At 47.8% G+C, this 20477-nt stretch overlaps 1 protein-coding gene across 2 annotated transcripts in view; it reads right to left on the reverse strand.

Annotated features, from left to right (window-relative positions):
• The window catches only part of NSD2 (nuclear receptor binding SET domain protein 2), a 98065-nt gene that overhangs the window by 41883 nt on the left and 35705 nt on the right, over window positions 1–20477 (reverse strand). For both annotated transcript variants that reach the window (XM_040419220.1, XM_040419219.1), the window contains exons 3-9: window positions 10286–10442; window positions 9300–9463; window positions 8721–9158; window positions 6977–7121; window positions 4479–4556; window positions 2170–2270; window positions 296–371 (exon numbers count right to left, since the gene is read on the reverse strand). In XM_040419220.1, coding sequence (XP_040275154.1) covers window positions 296–371; window positions 2170–2270; window positions 4479–4556; window positions 6977–7121; window positions 8721–9158; window positions 9300–9463; window positions 10286–10442 — 1159 coding nt within the window. The remainder of the gene's footprint in view (window positions 1–295; window positions 372–2169; window positions 2271–4478; window positions 4557–6976; window positions 7122–8720; window positions 9159–9299; window positions 9464–10285; window positions 10443–20477) is intronic.

Below are 20477 nucleotides of genomic sequence, written 5' to 3' on the forward strand. Positions count from 1 at the left end.
CTCCTGAGACTAGGCAGACACTAGCAATGCTCGGGTTACGATCAAGTAATAGCGATTTTATAATGTGCTACAAGTACAAGGTCACTTACAAAGGGCTGCATGTAATACTACATCCCCCCCTGTAGGGGCCTCTGCAGGAGAAATAAGCCGCTGACGGCATTCTCCTGCGGCAAAAGACAGCTATTCTGTTTTAAGCAAATTAAAGGGATTATCTGTGATGAAACAACCCCTTTAACTGTGTAATGGTGTAAACATTTAGGATTCTAATTTATATTCATTCTAGGTTTTGTGTTACCTGTCTGGGACTTAACGGGGGCGCTTTCTCTGCCTCTTAATTGCCTGGTGGACTTTTCATTACTGGCTTCCACGTGCTACGGGTGAGAAAAAAAAAAAAAAGTCAACAACAAAGGTGGAAAAAAAAAAAAAGGTGCATTCACGCTGCTTCATGAACATCTTATAGGAAAGGCTATTCCACCGCAGTACGTAATACCGTATAATCATAATGTGCATGAAAATGAGTACACGCTGGAGGTTTATTAGATGCAAATTACAGGAAGAGGGGGGGGCTACATATCCATATAGTTGTCCATTATATAGAATACTTGTCCTTGGCTGCCATCTAGTGGAATGCCTGCAGAAGGGCAGGCTTCAACCAAAAGCTACGCATGTCATGTAAACACAGGAAGTGATAGGGACGCTCGACGTCTGCAGCATGATGCACAGACAAAAGAAAGCTACATCAGACCTCTGGGAGAAGAATGATCAGGTCATTAAATGGAAAAAAAGAGCATTACTATAGTGCTGCCTACATACAGTTCTCACGGTTATGGTATTACAGCCTCATTCCCACTGATGTGAATGGAGATGAGCTGCAATTCAAGTTCAAGCCCATGGATAAGGGGGGGGGGGGGGGGGGGGGGGGGGGCGGGGCACAATTAATTCCTTTAAGGGGTCTCCTTTATACGCATGTTAACAGTATTATTAGTTACTATGGGCGACTGTCCACTTCTCTTTGTACCAGATTTCAAAACTCTGCTTATTATGGACCTCCTAGGATCCTCGCTGTGTCCAGTGTGACAGAGCCTTCGGTTTTAATACTGAGGGTGAAGGACTGACACTTTATCTATGCCCTTGTCCCCTCCTACAACATCCGCTAAAGGCTTTCAATGGATACCTCCACTACCTTCCTGGCTGCACCACCTGGACTGCATGTGTGGGGGGCGCTTCTACTGACACTGCCCAGCATAACTGTATTTAATATGAGGATGCTCATTTATAAATATTGCTGGGGGGGTCAATTCTTATTAAAGGGGATATCCACATCTGCAACTATGCAAATTTAAATTAAAAATTAATTTTACCTTCTTGGGTATACAGCTCCAATGCAATTAAAACATGGCTCCATTGCTACAGCCTCCAACCTATCCATGTCATCCTGCGTTCTCCTTTGCTACCAAGTGGAAGTACCGCATGACTTCAAGGTCAGACTACTTGCAATCACACAGATAGGCATTGTAGCTGTATACACAGGACCTTAAGACTATTTTCAAAGTAGGCGCATTATTTTAGATGCATAGGGTGGGATAGACTAAAAAAAATAATATTTGTTGCCAGGTTCTCTTTAAACTGTGGAGACACATCTGTAGCTAATGGCTTGCAGCCATACTGGCTGGGAATAGCAGTTATAGGTGTCAAGTCGACAAGGTCATTTTAACATTTGTGTGTGAACAGGTGCAGTAGGTTGTGTTGTCCTGCAAAGTTGGACAGGTCAAAGACTGCAGTGGGGGAGGGGGGAAGCTTGTTTGGCCTGCTGCATCTATGATTCTCGATGACTTGTGCGAGTTGCCGTCCGTCAGCCTGCACGGAGGCGTCTTTCATCAGGACAGGGCTTGCACTAATACACTGTTTGCATTAAGCAAATATCAAAGGTCGTCTTAGGTTTTGAAAAGGAGCGCAATGAATGTTGTTTCCCAGAACGCCCCTGTATACCAAAGCAACTGAAAAGTCGTTCCTCTTGACCGCAGATTGTGCAAGACAGTCACGTTCACACTTATATAACGTCCGGGCTTCGTACTCATTCTTTATAGATGACCTGACTGCAGGGTTAGATCTAGGCCTCTGCTACTTGGTTAGTATAAAAGTACACGAGACATGGAAAGACGACGTTACCTTCTGATTTGGGGTCCTGAGCCTCCTCCTAGAAGCAGCTTCCTCATCGGGTGCTTTGTCGTCCGCCTCTATGTGGTTTCGCGCATTTCCATGCAATCTACCTTTAGGGGGAGGTTGTGAAACGTGTATGAAAAAAAACCCAGGTATATATGATAGGCTCACCCCTCTAAGCCCGTATATAACATATGGTCAAATCTCTATGCCAAGTCTAATGCAGTAGGCCATATTTGCACATAGTGATAAAAGAGACAGCAGCACATGTGGGCATAGCGGCAAAGCAGTCCCAGCGGTCAGGTCAGGCGAAAGCTGGAATCGCACATGTAGTTTTAGGAGCCACACTAGGTAATGGGCTCAGAGGGTAAGAAAGCACAAACATGAGAGCCCTGCACTGTCGGGTTTCAATGGCTCTGTGCAGCGTTTCCAGCATGCGGAGTACAGATCAACAGAACGTATATGGGATCCATACTCCGCAGGCTGGAGAACAAAGCAGATGAACCCCGACAACAGAAGCCCCGCTGCATGATCATGTTTTCACCAAAGGTTTAAAAGCCCTTTAACCTACTTCTGGTTTCTGCTCAATAAAATTGCATGTGTGATCAAGTGGTTTTCCAGACTGATCAAATACGCTATAAAATGTATGATCCAATAGCAGGATGCAATTCTTGGGAGCCCACTTATTGCCGGCGTTGTGCCCCTTTAACTAGGGTTGGTGGCGCATCTTTCTTACCAGGCAGTGCAGCCGATGGACGATAAATTGGCCAACCTGTCTCCAAAGCCCACGGGCAGGAGCTGAAGGGGCACAAAGCCACACAAGTCCATGCTACTGGATCATATATTAAAATGGCATATTCTACCAATAAGTGGTGGCAAACTGCTCCCTTTTAACACACCGACAGAGTAAAAACCACACCAGTTGTTGAATTTCCAAAAAGCACCGTCCTTTCTTTGGCGAGTCCCTATGGCCATTTCATGCCAATGTCACATTTACAGGGTTATTATCTCTAAAATGCAAAGCTTTGTAATGAAGCAGCATGCCACCATGTATCTGTGTATGAAATCAGAGGCTGTGGAGGTACAGCACTGTCCCCATAGGTGCCATCTGTAAAATGTGCGTGAGGTCTGAGGCCTATTCACCAAAAACTTTGCTGTTGTGAGGAGTGTTTTCTGGAATTCATCTAAGGCTACTTTCACACTAGCGGCACGGACCTCCGGCAGGTGAGAGCAGCCTGTCGGATCCGTCCTGCCACTAGTGACCGTGTGCCCCGGACTGCCGCTCTGTTCCCACTGACTATAATGGGGGCTGGGGCGGAGTTCCGGCAGCGCACGGCGAGAGGCTGCCGGAATAAAACTACGACATGTCCGACATTTATTCCGGCAGCCTCTCAATGGGGACGGAGCGGCAGTCCGGGGCCACGCGGTCACTAGTGGCAGGACGGATCAGACAGGCTGTTCACCCGATGGAACAGCCTGCCGGAGGTCCGTGCCGCTAGTGTGAAAGTAGCCTAATGCTGTGGTTTTTCCTCCTTATTGCTAGGATTTATTTATTTTTTAACACTTACGCGTATGTAGGTGTAGTGTGCACAAAGACAGGACTTAACCAAACGCCAAGTAAAAGGTCAATTGTTTTATTTATTGCTGGCTAAGGTCACCCAATTTACCTTTAAGAAATCAAAAGCACAAGGAGGCACAGCATATAAATAATCACAGTTTTCCTTCCGTCATCACTGTGTTAGCATGGATTCGGTAACATGCGACTTCAATAATACACCAGGAGGGGGCGCCCCGCACACAAGAAAAGGAGAAGGAGCTTTGTATCTCGGACACAGCTAGTAAGTTGCAACACCACTATAGTTTACTCCATGTAGAGAACGGATGAGATGGCTCGTTTATTAGGATGAAGAGGTTTTACCATTACGTATTAGCAGGACCACTGTGCCCATACAATGTCAGACTGCACAATGAGGAGGGGGGTGGGTGGGACCACAATAAAAAGATATTTACAAGCAGTCTCTTCTTAAGGAAGCCATATGACAGCAAAGAGTATGTCGGACGCCTGCACCTTGGAGAGGACAAGCTCCTCGGCACAGGACGCTGCTTAATATCTAGCTGGACAGGAGACAAGGGAGCGATATATAGGAGGTATAAATGCTGCAGGACGAGGAACAAAAAATTACATGCAGTTGTGTTTTTTTTTCTTTTTTTTTTTTTTTTTTTTTTTAAAAGGAAAATCCCATCTCTACACAAATCATTTCATGAAGTTATCCTGGAGCAATCATCAGAAATGAGCGGACAACATGAATTTCAATTACTTCTTGATCTTGATCTCCTCCTTGGTTGCTCCTGAAATGCGTGGCGCTTGACTTCCCCCGCGGTCTTCGGTGTTGTACCTTGAATGATACAGAAGGGTTTTGTTTTTTTGATTGTTCCCCATCTAACCGGCATCCAATCAGCAAAGCTGGAGTAGGGGCGTCTCCGGTTTGGCCTAGTCATGTTTCAAGGCGGACACTGATCTACAGGACAGCCATCTATAGGTGGCATTGAAAAGGCCGCTTCCTTCCGGGAGCACTGCCTACACCAGCTGGATCTCCTCAAGGAGAACCAATACCTTATATATAGTCGCATGTCATATTGTAATATATGTATGGGGCACAGATTTGCTGCTTGACCTCCGACTGTGGAACACAAGCCCTGATATAGGAAGCTATAGTTAAACATACTTAAAGGGGTTTTCCAGTTAGCATTTATCGACTGAATACTCCACAAATGACTGATCGGCAGGAGGCGGGCCGCACATGTGCGATACCCTCTGCATTACTCTAGGAGTCACCTCCCTACCAGGCCTCGGATCAGGCTTTTATGGCACATACAGGGGTCTTCTAAGTAGGTAAACCCCCGCGAGTATTCATTTACAGCAGAGATTCGTGTTCAGCAGCCTCTATTTCATTATTATATCGTAGTTACAAGTTTGAGGGTTTTTCTGCCATTTTATTAGAAACGTAAATTTGTCTTTGGATGAAAAAAAAAAATATATATAATTAAATTAAAGTGGTTTCGAATAATGCCTTAATGAAAAATTACTGGGAGGCCCCTAAAAATCAGGAAGATGTGCTATGAATATGTGAAAGGAGAACACCCCTTTAACCTAGCAGCAAGTGTTCAATTCCACTACAGCGCCACCTTAGGGGGAAATTAGGTATTACACATATCTCAATTACATCGATGGGTCCTCCAGAGACAATCTTTGAAGCCAGTCTCTGCTCAAGCTCATAGAGGAGGGTATTTTCTAAAGCAGACAACCCCTTTTAAAGGGAACCTGTCACCGGGATTTTGTGTATAGAGCTGAGGACATGGGTTGCTAGATGGCCGCTAGCACATCCGCAATACCCAGTCCCCATAGCTCTGTGTGCTTTTATTGTGTAAAAAACGATTTGATACATATGCAAATTAACCTGAGATGAGTCAGAGCTTGAAAATATGACTCTTCTCTGGTCACACACGTAAGATATGACTCTTTTATGTTAATTTGCATATGTATCAAATCGTTTTTTTTACACAATAAAAGCACACAGAGCTATGAGAACTGGGTATTGCGGATGTTCTAGCGGCCATCTAGCAACCCGTGTCCTCAGCTCTATACACAAAATCCCGGTGACAGGTTCCCTTTAAGGTTGCTAGGGGGAGGGGGTCCAAGTGCCACAACTGAAGACTCTGCCAAGACTTCTCAGATTTTCCAAGTTACTTTGGAGACTACTAGGACCTGCTTCAATAAAGAAAGGACTTGTCTGTCCTATATTGTACCATTCCTTAATTCTGTCATGGCTAACCTCCGGCACTCCAGCTGTGGTAACACTACGACTCCCAAGATGCACAACTTGCTTGGCTGTTCTCTGAACGCCATAGAAATGAATGGAGCATGCTGGGAGTCGTAGTTTCACCACAGCTGGAGTGCCCGAGGTTAGCCATCACTGCCTCGGTTACCCCTCCTGGAGACAGTGGGCACGCAGGGAACGGCAGCATCCAATTCTAACCTTATCCAAACACTTCCAAGTGGAATAACAGAGGCACAGAGCAATGCAGAACTGTAATATATATATAAAAAAAAAATCCAACTTTGTCGTTTTATATAGAATGTAAGCATTTACTAAAACAGATGTGTCCGGAGAGTAGACAGTTTCTTTTTTTTTTCACCCACAGACAAATTATACATTTCTATCAAAACCTTAAAACACCCCTTTAAAAAAATTGTATTCAGGCATTGATTGCACTTTACCTTTAAATAAAGAGCTTGTGATTCTTTAACTAAGCAGCACTTGCAGTGGACAGCATTATAAACGATGGGGGGAGGGCTGCAGATACTGGGTGCACATATTACACTGACACTATTATTGCATCCACTCGGAACGTATTCGGGTCTACTCACAGGTTGCGGTCATGTCACCGTTTTGGAAAATTACAGGAAAAAAAAAAAACATGGCCGCAATGTGTGAATAAAACCCATAGTGAGAATAAAACTGTATGAGGAATTGAACGACAAGACTCTGCGTCAGATAAGCTGCTAAGCGGGGAGACGCTTCCAATATACATCGGCTTTTTTCTTTCTATTGCTATAAAATAGACTCTACTTGTGCGTTATACGTAAACCAATAAAAGAGGGGGGGGGGGGGATATGTGACTGCACCTACGTGGAACATACAAAACAATGGGCTAGATATATAGGAAAAGGGATTAGTAGAAAGGTTGGCTCCCATCTAAAAGCAGCATGAAAGCTATTTAAATGCCTTAGAGTACAGTGCAGTATCAGGTTTACCAGAGTCTTCTTCAGATTTGGGCGAGGTGATTATGGCAAACTTTGTATTATAGCGGGCTTTTTGTTTGTCGCTGAGCATGTTCCATTGCGACTCGAGTAACTCTTCGATCTCTTCGCTGGAAGCGTCGGGATGTTCACTTATTACCTACAGGAGGAGAAGAGGGTGAAATATCTCAAACGAGTAGCAAAGCTTCAGTATATTATACAGGCACCGGGGTATATGCATGTGATGGGGGCTTTGTGCAGGAAGGAGAGCCATTTTCATTAGCCTGGCTGCCCTCCAGAGAACAGAGGATCACTAAGCAGAGACCTCGCCGTGACCAGCAGCACACAGCTCAGTAGACATGCACATTACTATACACTTTGAACACCAGGTGGCGCCGTACTACGTAAGTAAATGTCATGAGCGCTCACGTCACCATAAAAATTTTGTGCTAAACTAACAGCGCCTTAAAGGGCTAGCTCAGCTGAATGTAGTGATATCTGGAGAAAAAGTCCTTTCATTCATGTGCAATTGAGTAGTTAAGTGCACCGAAGGCGGCCACTCTTGCACCCTCCTGCTAACCCCATCTCCCCTTCCTGGTGGCTACAGGAGAACCTTTCGTCTACAAGTTGTGCTCTCAAACATCCGCACACCCCCCTTGCACTCTCCGATGCCCTCCCCCTGCGACGTCACCTCTCCTTGCTGCAGTGAGCAGGCAGATACGGACACAGCGTAGACAGGTGATATCACAGGCAGAGGGCATCATTAGCGTCCCAAGAAAGGGGGGGGGGGGGGAGAGAGGTACATGTCCTCAGCTCTTCCTGCTGTCAGCGTGGGGACAATGGGCAAATATATATCTCCCCCGATTCGTGTTCCCCTACTTTGAGCAGCAGGAGTCAGAATGCTGTTGGGCAGATTTACTACTGAAAATGCACCATGGCGTGGAAATGTGAACTTTAATGTACTCTGGATTATACTGTAATGTGTATCGGGATCATGACACAATACTAATAAACATTTTTGTCAAAAAAAAAAAAAAGTCTTGGAAAACCCCATTAAGGCCTCATGCACACGACCGGTCTGTGTTTTGCAGTCCGCAAAACACGGATGGCGTCCGTGTGCGTTCTGCAATTTGCTAAACACGGACAGCCATTGCTATAACTGCCTATTCTTGTCCGCAAAACGGACAAGAATAGGTCAGGTTATATTTTTTTTGCAGACCACGGAACGGAGCAACGGATGCGGACAGCACACGGAGTGCTGTCCGCATCTTTTGCTGCCCAATAGAAGTGAATGGGTCCGCATTCCAAGCCACAAATACTTCGGCTCGGATGCGGACCAAAACAACGGCCGTGTGCATGAGGCCTAAGACTGATTCGTATTCTTATACAGTCCAAAGTAAGACACTATTAGTAAATCTGCTCCACTGTGTTCCGTTTTCAGACCACAAAGCACATTAAAAGGTTTTCTGGGTTCGGGATATTGATGACCTATCCAGTCGGTGGGGATCTGACTTTTCAGCCTTGGCGACGGCTTAACCTGAGGGCAGGAAATAAAACCGAACTCCAGAAAACCACTGTAAACAGGGCAGCAGACAAGCGTGAGCTGTATTATGAGGACTTTCCAGCCACATCGAGTTTCAGTGCCAGCGCCCTGTATTATTCTATACCTAGCACTTCTACGATGTACGCAGGCTGGATACCGGGACCATGTATAACATAAAACTAATGTGGCAACAGAAGCAAAATGTGGATAACAAACCTCATCTTTGTGCTTCTGGCAAAAAACTAGGAACTGGTTCACCGCATCCCCCTTTCTGCCTCTTCCTCCAGATTTCCTTTTCGGCGGAGGGGACGTCATGCCACTTTTCGGCTCGGAGCTTGCAGTAGTGGTTTTCCAATCAGGGTCAGTGTCTTGACAGTTAGAAGACGAATTCCTGGACACCCTCCTCCTCTTGTTGGGCACTTCATCTTCTTTCTTGGGGCTCTCAGGTGGCTCATCCTCTTCATCCTCATCGTACGTCTCCACAGGGATACCGGCTTCCCCCGCTACTTTAGGATTAAGGTGAGGACGGTCCTTGATGTATACGAAAGTGAATTTATCCTTCTTCTCTTCTCTGGACATCGATATGGCTTCTTTCGCTTGTTCCATACCTACGTCCCACTGGGTTTTCAGTTTACCGGATATTGGTTTTAAAAGCTGTAAGAAAAATAAAAGCATGAACGACAGGTGCTGAGGAAATCCCATCACTTTACGATCTCTGGGACCCCGACGATACTGAGAATGAAGGGGGGGGGGGGGGGGAGGCGCAGTGATAAATCATTGCAGACAGGGACGCACCTTAAGTTTCTCAGCTTTGGGCGCTTGTTTTGCGCTCTCCTGGCACAGATGGTCATACTCGTTTTCCCCCTTGAAGGGCACTAAACTCTTCTCAAATATCCAAGCTCTTTCAGGTGCATTGCCAAAAAACTGCACGTGGTACTGGCGGATACTCTTTTTTTGCCCTAAGTAAACAAAAAGGTATATAAATTTCACACACAGCCATTCCAGTATGTTCATATAACATTAAAGAGCACCCGTCAGCAGGATCAACCCCATAGCCCGATAGGCTTGATCCTGCAGCTTTAAAAAGGGAGATAAAAGTTATCCCCTATCCACAGGGGCCTCTGTTTTTTATGCAAAAGAGGGCTTCAGTGCACCGAGAGTCAGTGCCGAGCCCCTCTGTGCACCTGAATTTCCCTGCTTTCCAGTGCTGAGCCCCCTCCCTCGGTGCACTGAAGCCCTTATTTCCATAAATAAAGGAGGTTTTTTTTTCCTTGGAAAAACCAAAACCGATTGAAGACGACATGTATAATTGTAAATCGGCAGGGTCAACCCTACCAGACATTATGCATAGTTTAATGAGGTTGATCCTGCTGTCAAGTGCTTTTTAAAAAAAGGACATCAGTATGTTATTCTAATCGTTAGACCAGGGGGCACGACATGCACTAAACAGCCCTAGTAAAAGCAAAACCTGATGGCTAAAGAGGACGTTTCATCCTGACTTGACCCCTACAGTATAGCTCCACTAGGTCTGCCACAGTGACTAGCCTCATTCATTGTACGAATGGTATTCTCACATAATACCGACCGTCAGTTAAAAGTGTCCGATGGCTAAAAACTGACAATTGGTGGATCCAACCACTGATTCCAAAAATGAAGATGTCTGGTCCTCCCACAAGACAGGAGGCCGGACAGATCCGCTATAACAGTCTCCTTCTCATAGGATTCATGGGGCTCTTACTGATCAGCCAAAAACCACCTCCACAGGCAAGGGCGCCATGTACCTTTTATCTTGGTGTGGCTGTGCAGGACAGGATCGGAGGTCACCATACATGGCCACCACGGATAGCCAGACACCTTGGACCATACCAGGTCTCCAACTGAAAATTTTGTGGATTCTTTATCTTCCTTGAGGTCGGAGGCGTCCAGATTTGAAGCAGACTACGGGAAGAGAAAAATACAGTGAAGAGTGGAAAGAGCTCGAGTTATGTACAGACATGGGTCACATCTTGGCGACCGGAACAACATTTTAGTAAATCCACATCTCAAGCAGCGTTGGTCCAAAGTCTTCATTCACAAGCCCATATTATCTTATGCCTATACTAAGATAGGACCACGTCAGCGGAAACCAAGGACGTCCTGGGAGAGACTTCCCTGCTTTCTCCTGACCAGAGGCATAAAATACACAAAACTCACACAGACCGGTCAAGACTTCAGCGTTAAAGGGTTTCTATCACTTCGTTTCACCTATTTAGCTTTCAGACACTAGCGATCCGCTAGTGTCTGCTCTACCTAACCATCCTAATATAAGAGCTTATTGTCCTGCCGTTTAGCTAAAAAAATAACTTATATAGATATGCAAATGAGCCTCTAGGTGCTATGGGGGCGTGATTAGCACCTAGAGGCTCCGTCTACCTTAACAAACTGCCGCCGCCCAGCGCGTCCCTCCAGCCCGCCCATCTCCTCCGGAATGCGATGCTCCTCGTATTCGGCGCATGCGCAGTGAATGTCTGATCGCTTCCCTGCTCAGACATCTCCACTGCGCCTGCGCCGATGACATCATAGTGCTCCGAGGAACAGGCGCAGTGGAGATGTCTGAGCAGGGAAGCGATCAGACATTCACTGCGCATGCGCCGAATACGAGGAGCATCGCATTCCGGAGGAGATGGGCGGGCTGGAGGGACGCGCTGGGCGGCGGCAGTTTGTTAAGGTAAACGGAGCCTCTAGGTGCTAATCACGCCCCCATAGCACCTAGAGGCTCATTTGCATATCTATATAAGTTATTTTTTTAGCTAAACGGCAGGACAATAAGCTCTTATATTAGGATGGTTAGATAAAGCAGACACTAGCGGATCGCTAGTGTCTGAAAGCTAAATAGGTGAAACGAAGTGATAGAAACCCTTTAAATATGTGCATTAACACTTGCAAAGACTTTACTGACCTACACGATGACATTTACTGTGGGACCTTGCCACAAGAACAACTATGGTCCATAAGTCAGATTAGGCCCCCTGCAGAACAGGAGGTCACCGTCTGATTGCCACTGGGTCCCCAGGAAACAAACTTAAACAGTCTCTTTCTAACAAAGCTAGAACCGGCCCTGGACCTCACATGGATCCAGAGATCTCCACATTCATTGCTCTGCTAGATTTATATCAAGCTGGCAGCTCAGGGGAGTGTCTTTTCTCCTGCAGCTCAGGAGGCGTGTCTCAGCTCTCCCTATCACAGATCAGGGGGGCGTGTCCATGCTCTCCCATCACAGCTCAGGGGGGGGCGTGTCCATGCTCTCCCTATCAGAGCTCAGGGGGGCGTGTCCATGCTCTCCCTATCAGAGCTCAGGGGGGCGTGTCCATGCTCTCCCTATCAGAGCTCAGGGGGCATGTCCTTTCAAGCCCTCATCTCATTGAAAACTAAAAACTTTTTGGTCTTGGAATATAGCAACATAAAATTACTAAAATGTAAAAATCCTATATTTATTTGGTATGCCCCCATTCACTGTGAAAAGTTAAAAGGGGTTCTGCACTTTGTTTTAACTGATGATCTATCCTCTGGATAGATCATCAGTTTCTGATCAGCGGGGGTCCGACACCCGGGACCCCAGCCGATCAGCTGTTTGAGAAGGCAGCGGCGCTCCAGTAGCGCCGCGGCATTCTCACTGTTTACCGCCGGCCCACTGACGTCACGACTAGTATCAACTAGCGTGGTCGCGGCTAAGCTCCGTTCCCTTGAATGGGCCGGTGGCAAACAGTCAGAACGCCGCGGCGCTACTGGAGCGCTGCTGCCTTCTCAAACAGCTGATCGGCGAGGGTCCCGGATGTCTGACCCCCACCGATCAGAAGCTGATGATCTATCCAGAGGATAGATCATCAGTTAAAACAAAGTGCAGAACCCCTTTAACGTTACTGTACAGGAGAAAACATGTAAAGAACAAAAGAAAACAAAAAAACTAAAGAAAATATACACAAATTTTTAACAAAAGTTTTTTTGGGGGTGGGGGTACTTTTTTTTTTGTCCCATTAGCGGACTTGAAGCAGTGACCATTTGATCACTTATACAATGGTTTGTAATACACAGAGGGAATTGACTCTGCGTTGGCACAGTTTGCACCAAATTAATCAAATGTTGCATGTTGTTTAGGGCTGAAACAATTACTTCATTGAATTGAGTAATTCGACACAAAAAAATCCTTGATGCAAATTTTTTGCAGAGGATTCGTTTGCGTCATGTGACCATGAAGTGGGAGTGAAGCTCTTGCTATTACTTACCGCCCCGTGGTCACCCGTCGGCCCGTACTGCGCTTTCAGCTCCGACACATCGCCAGGACATAGTGCACGTACGTGTGCCCTATGACCCGACGCTGTGTGACGTCAGTGCAGCGCGCGGAGAAGAAGACGGAGGAGCTGTGGAGCAGTGCCCCTACAGGAAAGGTAGGTACTGGCACTGGGGGGCAAGCTGGTGGCACTAAAGGGGGCAAGTTGATGGCACTACTTAGGGGGAGAGCTGAAGGCACTGGGGTAGGGGGAGAGCTGAAGGCACTGGGGTAGGGGGAGAGCTGAAGGCACTGGGGGATAGTGGAGCTGATGGCACTGGGGTGGGGGGAGAGCTGATGGCACTGGAGGATAGTGGAGCTGATGGCACTGGAGGATAGTGGAGCTGATGGCACTGGGGGATAGTGGAGCTGATGGCACTGGGGGATAGTGGAGCTGATGGCACTGGGGGATAGTGGAGCTGATGGCACTGGGGGATAGTGGAGCTGATGGCACTGGGGGATAGTGGAGCTGATGGCACTGGGGGATAGTGGAGCTGATGGCACTGGGGGATAGTGGAGCTGATGGCACTGGGGGATAGTGGAGCTGATGGCACTGGGGGATAGTGGAGCTGATGGCACTGGGGGATAGTGGAGCTGATGGCACTGGGGGATAGTGGAGCTGATGGCACTGGGGGATAGTGGAGCTGATGGCACTGGGGGATAGTGGAGCTGATGGCACTGGGGGATAGTGGAGCTGATGGCACTGGGGGATAGTGGAGCTGATGGCACTGGGGTGGGGGGAGAGCTGAAGGCACTGGGGTGGGGGGAGAGCTGAAGGCACTGGGGGATAGTGGAGCTGATGGCACTGGGGTGGGGGGAGAGCTGAAGGCACTGGAGGATAGTGGAGCTGATGGCACTGGGGGATAGTGGAGCTGATGGCACTGGGGTGGGGGGAGAGCTGATGGCACTGGGGGATAGTGGAGCTGATGGCACTGGGGGATAGTGGAGCTGATGGCACTGGGGGATAGTGGAGCTGATGGCACTGGGGGAACTGATCGCACAGGAGGGAACGAAGGGTGTTGGGGGACTGATGAGTCTATTAATTAATATTTTCTAATTAGATTACTCGATTAATCGTAAAAAAATAAATCGGAAGAATACTCTATTACTGAAATAATCTTTTACTGCAGCCCTAGTGTGGTTTGATAAATTTTGCACATCTTTCAAACCTTACACTTTTGTCTAGAAATTATATTCTACTTTTTGTACACCACCTCCCTACTGGAGTGATTTCATGACTTTTCTTCTGTCGATAAAAGGAAGAACGGACCGGCACTCGCTGTTCGTATATAATCTTGTGAATTATTGGCACATTCCAGTGATGGCGTTTCGGCATACAATCTGACAGTTTGATAAAGGCAGATTGTATGCCGAAACGCCATCACTGGAATGTGCCAATAATTCACAAGATTATATACTAACAGCGAGTGCCGCTCCGTTCTTCCTTTTATCTACATGGGACGCCTGCCCTGGGACGCGCGCACCGGCACTCTATTTCCCGCAGTGCCGATCGATATATTGTATACATCTTCTTCTGTGGAGTCAGAGTTATAATAAATCTGAAGTGAAAACTAATTAACATAGCTTTTTAAAAAATGATGAGGGTGGAGTAAAACGGCAAAAAGTGGTAAATTTTTTAGCAAAACAGCACTACCCCTGCCCTGCCCCCGGTGACTAGTGACTTATTTTTTTACACTAGAAAACCGGCATGCACAGCATTATAGCCAGTCACTGATCTAACAACAGGCCGCCCATTAGGACAAGTCTCTGGCATGGCCTATCAGGCAGATACTGTTGGCATGCACGGGGGCCTTTTTCAGGCCCCTGGCCGCCATGGTACTGCATTGCAGCATGCCGATGGCCAGACAGACAGTTTCCTTATGCTGTCAAATAGCTAGCTACTGACCACTGCATCTAAGGCTACTTTCACACTATCTGCGGTTTGCTCTCCGGTATGAGAACGGAACGGAATGCATTTTGGAGGATTCCGTTCTGTTCAGTTACGCTTTGTCCCCTTTGACAATGAATGGGGACAAAACGGAAGAGATTTTTTTTCCGGTATTGAGACCCGATGACGGATCTCAATACCGGAAAATATTAACGCTAGTGTGAAAGTAACCTAAGGGGTTAAAACTGGCAGGATCAGGGTTGGATTTTCCAGTATTTTTGAGACAGCGCAGTCTGCAGCGTTCGGCTAGTTTCACACCTGCGGCGTTCATCTCCCTGGAAGGCTGTGGCGGCACAGAATGCCAGGAATCAGAGAACAAAAAACAGTCCATGCAGCGGTTTTTGCCTGGCCAATTTCTGGCATATCCAGCAATGTCAGATCCAGAGAGCTGGCCTTATTCTTACCATCAAAAATACTGTAACTTCCAAGCTTGCATTAAGATTTCACCGGGACCAGATGAATATCTAATGTGCATGGGGGGGTAGGACTGCAACGTGCCCGATCCTCGTTTGGTAGTGGCTCGCTCCCCTGTGTATGGTGGTCAGTCGGGAGGAACAGCTGTTGGCCAAATGGCAGCTATCTAAAGATCTAAAGTGTATGGCCGACTTTTTGGTATATTTATTATCCATACCCACTAGACCAGGGATCGGCAACCTTTGGCACTCCAGCTGCTGTGAAACTACAACTCCCAGCATACACACTTATTCGGCTGTTCTTGTAACTCCAATAGAAGTAAAAAGGAGGATTCTGGGAGTTGTAGTTTCAGAACAGCTGGAGTGCCGGAGGTTGCTGATCCCTGCACTAGACTATTTGATTTCGGATCTGGCTCCCCCCTTGTGGGTCCATTATACACAGAAACCATATTGCTGGGTTCACACTGTCAGCCATCATGCATTCAAAAAATAATTAGGCGCAGGCTCAGTAGTGAATGTGCGGATGTACTGGAAGTGATGGAAACAAAACTAAATAGTCTGAGCATTGGGGCCCCTTCCAACAGATGACTGGCCGACCCCCACCGATCTAATAGTGAGGGCCTATCCCAAGGAGCATCTCATCAATACGCACGTCCCGGTAAACCCCTTTATAAACCATTTATACTGCATCTGTGAATTTCAGAAATGTTAACAAATTGAAGCGGTCACTAGTCATGACCAGTACTGCCGGAATGGGCTGCAGATTGCTACTTAAAAGGGCCTGTGGCATCCCGAGCTTTGGTGGCATATCGCTAGGACAGGGCTCGACAAATCCCAGGCGCCAGGTCGCCATGGCGACCAGGAATTTAGTCCTGGCGCTTGGGTATTTGTCAGCCCATTTTCAAAGGTGCCCGGGCGATGGGTGCGGAGCTCCCGTTCTGTCCGGAAGCAGCACCGTTTGAAACAGCTCCGTCACAGCACACAATAGCAGAGACGCTGGCAGCAGGGAGGGGAGGGGCTCGGGAGGAGTGTAATCTGATCCTAGAGTGGAAGCTGCTTCTGCCAGCCCCTCCCCTCCCCGCCCACCAACCAATCAGAGCTGGGTCACTGACACAAGTACAGGGGGGAGTCTAGAAAGAATCGAATGAGTCTCAGGTAAAAGAATCTAAAGATCCGACTTAGGGCTCATTCAGACGGCCGTATGCTGTCCGCAAAAATACTGAATGCTATCCGTTTTTTTGCGGATCCGCAAAAAAAATGAAACATGTCCTATACTTGTCCGTGAAAATCAGGACATGGCCCCATTGAAGTCTATGGCTCCGCAAAAATACTGAATGCTATCCGTTTTTTTGCAGATCCGTTTTTTTGCGGATCCGCAAAAAAACGGATAGCATTCAGTATTTTTGCGGACAGCATACGGCCGTCTGAATGAGCCCTTAGTTAGAGACTCATTCCATTCTTTGAGTTAAAGTCTAGAACAGGTTACACTGAGGCTGATGCTTTTGCAGCAGTGATAAGATTAAGGGGCAGTCAGCAGAGAGATAAGAGAAGTGACAGATGACACAGAGTTTAGATTACAGGTTGAATTAACCCTTTAGGATCAAATTGGCTTCTCAAGGAGATCTATATGTTAAAGGCATCCCTTCTTCTGTCTCATTCAGTAGCTATTGAACTAAGGCTACTTTCACACCTGCGTTGTTGTCTTCCGGCATAGAGTTCCGTCGTCGGGACTCTATGCCGGAAGAATACTGATCAGGATTATCCTAATGCATTCTGAATGGAGAGTAATCCGTTCAGGATGCATCAGGATGTCTTCAGTTCCGGTACGGAACGTTTTTTGGCCGGAGAAAATACCGCAGCATGCTGCGCTTTTTGCTCCGGCCAAAAATCCTGAAGACTTGCCGCAAGGCCGGATCCGGGATCAATGCCCATTGAAAGGCATTGATCCGGATCCGGCCTTAAGCTAAACGTCGTTTCGGCGCATTGCCGGACCCGACGTTTAGCTTTTTCTGAATAGTTACCATGGCTACCGGGACGCTAAAGTCCTGACAGCCATGGTAAGTGTAGCGGGGAGCAGCATACTTACCGTCCGTGCGGCTCCCCGGGCGCTCCAGAGTGACGTCAGGGCGCCCCAAGCGCATGGATCACGTGATCACATGGATCACGTCATCCATGCGCATGGGGCGCTCTGACGTCATTCTGGAGCGCCCCGGGAGCCGCACGGACTGTAAGTATACCGCTCCCCGCTACTACTATGGCAACCAGGACTTTAATAGCGTCCTGGGTGCCATAGTAACACTGAAAGCATTTGGAAGACGGTTCCGTCTTCAAATGCTTTCAGTACACTTGCGTTGTTACGGATCCGGCAGGCACCTCCGGCAACGGAAGTGCATGCCGGATCCCAACAACGCAAGTGTGAAAGAGGCCTTAGGCTACTTTCACACTTGCGGCAGGATGGATCCGGCAGGCTGTTCACCCTGTCGGATCCGTCCTTCCGCTGTTTCGCCGGACCGCAGATCTGTCCCCATTGACTATAATGGGGGTGGAGCTCCGGCGCAGCACGGCAGTGCATGGTGAAAGGCCGCCGGACTAAAAGTACTGCATGTCCAACTTTTTAGTCCAGCGGCCTCTCACCGCGAACTGCTGTGCTGCGCCGGAGCTCCACCCCCATCCCCATTATAGTCAATTGGGTCCGGGGACGGAGCGGTGGTATATGTAACATGGTATACAGCATTATTGGGGGGGCTCTATGGAGAAGTGGGGGGGGGGGAGCACTATGGGGGCACCTACTAGGGGCTTTATGACGCGGCTCCACCTGGCTTTTAACTTTTTTAGCTGGCTCCTAGATTCCAAGGAAATTTGTCAAGCCCTGCGCTAGGAGAGCGGACTGCGCATGTGCGGCTGTCCTAGGGTTGGACGATATCAAAAATATTCCCACGATAACTATATTAAGAAATTTACCGCGATAACGATATATATCGCGATAAATGCCCATTTAGAAGAAAAAAACACTTTGGGCCACAAGGAGACGTTATACTGTATGGGGTAAGCCTGGCAGCCACAAGGAGACATTATACTGTATGGGGTAAGCCTGGCAGCCACAAGGAGACATTATACTGTATGGGGGCAGCCTGGCAGCCACAAGGAGACATTATACTGTATGGGGTAAGCCTGGCAGCCACAAGGAGACATTATACTGTATGGGGGCAGCCTGGCAGCCACAAGGAGACGTTATACTGTATGGGGGCAGCCTGGCAGCCACAAGGAGACATTATACTGTATGGGGGCAGCCTGGCAGCCACAAGGAGACATTATACTGTATGGGGTAAGCCTGGCAGCCACAAGGAGACTTTATACTGTATGGGGTAAGCCTGGCAGCCACAAGGAGACTTTATACTGTATGGGGTAAGCCTGGCAGCCACAAGGAGACATTATACTGTATGGGGTAAGCCTGGCAGCCACAAGGAGACTTTATACTGTATGGGGTAAGCCTGGCAGCCACAAGGAGACGTTATACTGTATGGGGTAAGCCTGGCAGCCACAAGGAGACGTTATACTGTATGGGGTAAGCCTGGCAGCCACAAGGAGACATTATACTGTATGGGGTAAGCCTGGCAGCCACAAGGAGACGTTATACTGTATGGGGTAAGCCTGGCAGCCACAAGGAGACATTATACTGTATGGGGTAAGCCTGGCAGCCACAAGGAGACTTTATACTGTATGGGGTAAGCCTGGCAGCCACAAGGAGACGTTATACTGTATGGGGTAAGCCTGGCAGCCACAAGGAGACGTTATACTGTATGGGGTAAGCCTGGCAGCCACAAGGAGACATTATACTGTATGGGGTAAGCCTGGCAGCCACAAGGAGACATTATACTGTATGGGGTAAGCCTGGCAGCCACAAGGAGACATTATACTGTATGGGGTAAGCCTGGCAGCCACAAGGAGACGTTATACTGTATGGGGTAAGCCTGGCAGCCACAAGGAGACATTATACTGTATGGGGTAAGCCTGGCAGCCACAAGGAGACATTATACTATATGGGGTAAGCCTGGCAGCCACAAGGAGACGTTATACTGTATGGGGTAAGCCTGGCAGCCACAAGGAGACATTATACTGTATGGGGTAAGCCTGGCAGCCACAAGGAGACGTTATACTGTATGGGGTAAGCCTGGCAGCCACAAGGAGACGTTATACTGTATGGGGTAAGCCTGGCAGCCACAAGGAGACGTTATACTGTATGGGGTAAGCCTGGCAGCCACAAGGAGACATTATACTGTATGGGGTAAGCCTGGCAGCCACAAGGAGACTTTATACTGTATGGGGTAAGCCTGGCAGCCACAAGGAGACATTATACTGTATGGGGTAAGCCTGGCAGCCACAAGGAGACTTTATACTGTATGGGGTAAGCCTGGCAGCCACAAGGAGACATTATACTGTATGGGGTAAGCCTGGCAGCCACAAGGAGACGTTATACTGTATGGGGTAAGCCTGGCAGCCACAAGGAGACATTATACTGTATGGGGTAAGCCTGGCAGCCACAAGGAGACGTTATACTGTATGGGGTAAGCCTGGCAGCCACAAGGAGACATTATACTGTATGGGGTAAGCCTGGCAGCCACAAGGAGACATTATACTGTATGGGGTAAGCCTGGCAGCCACAAGGAGACGTTATACTGTATGGGGTAAGCCTGGCAGCCACAAGGAGACATTATACTGTATGGGGTAAGCCTGGCAGCCACAAGGAGACGTTATACTGTATGGGGTAAGCCTGGCAGCCACAAGGAGACATTAGCTGTATGGGGTAAGCCTGGCAGCCACAAGGAGACATTATACTGTATGGGGTAAGCCTGGCAGCCACAAGGAGACATTATACTGTATGGGGTAAGCCTGGCAGCCACAAGGAGACATTATACTGTATGGGGTAAGCCTGGCAGCCACAAGGAGACGTTATACTGTATGGGGTAAGCCTGGCAGCCACAAGGAGACATTAATTTTTATACTTTTATGTCATTTTTCACCATTTCGGGTATCTGTAACTAGTCAATTGACTTCTAGTAACAACAAAAACATTACAGTCTTAGGGCTCTTTCACACTTGCGTTGTTCTGTTCCGGCATAGAGTTCCGTCGTCGGGGCTCTATGCCGGAAGAATCCTGATCAGGATTATCCCCATGCATTCTTAAAGGAGAGAAATCAGTTCAGGACCGAAACGTTTTTTGGCCGGAGAAAATACCGCAGCATGCTGCGCTTTTTGCTCCGGCCAAAAATCCTGAACACTTGCCGCAAGGCCGGATCCGGAATTAA

Source organism: Bufo bufo, chromosome 2 (genome assembly GCF_905171765.1).
Source record: "Bufo bufo chromosome 2, aBufBuf1.1, whole genome shotgun sequence".
Classification (NCBI taxonomy): domain Eukaryota; kingdom Metazoa; phylum Chordata; class Amphibia; order Anura; family Bufonidae; genus Bufo; species Bufo bufo.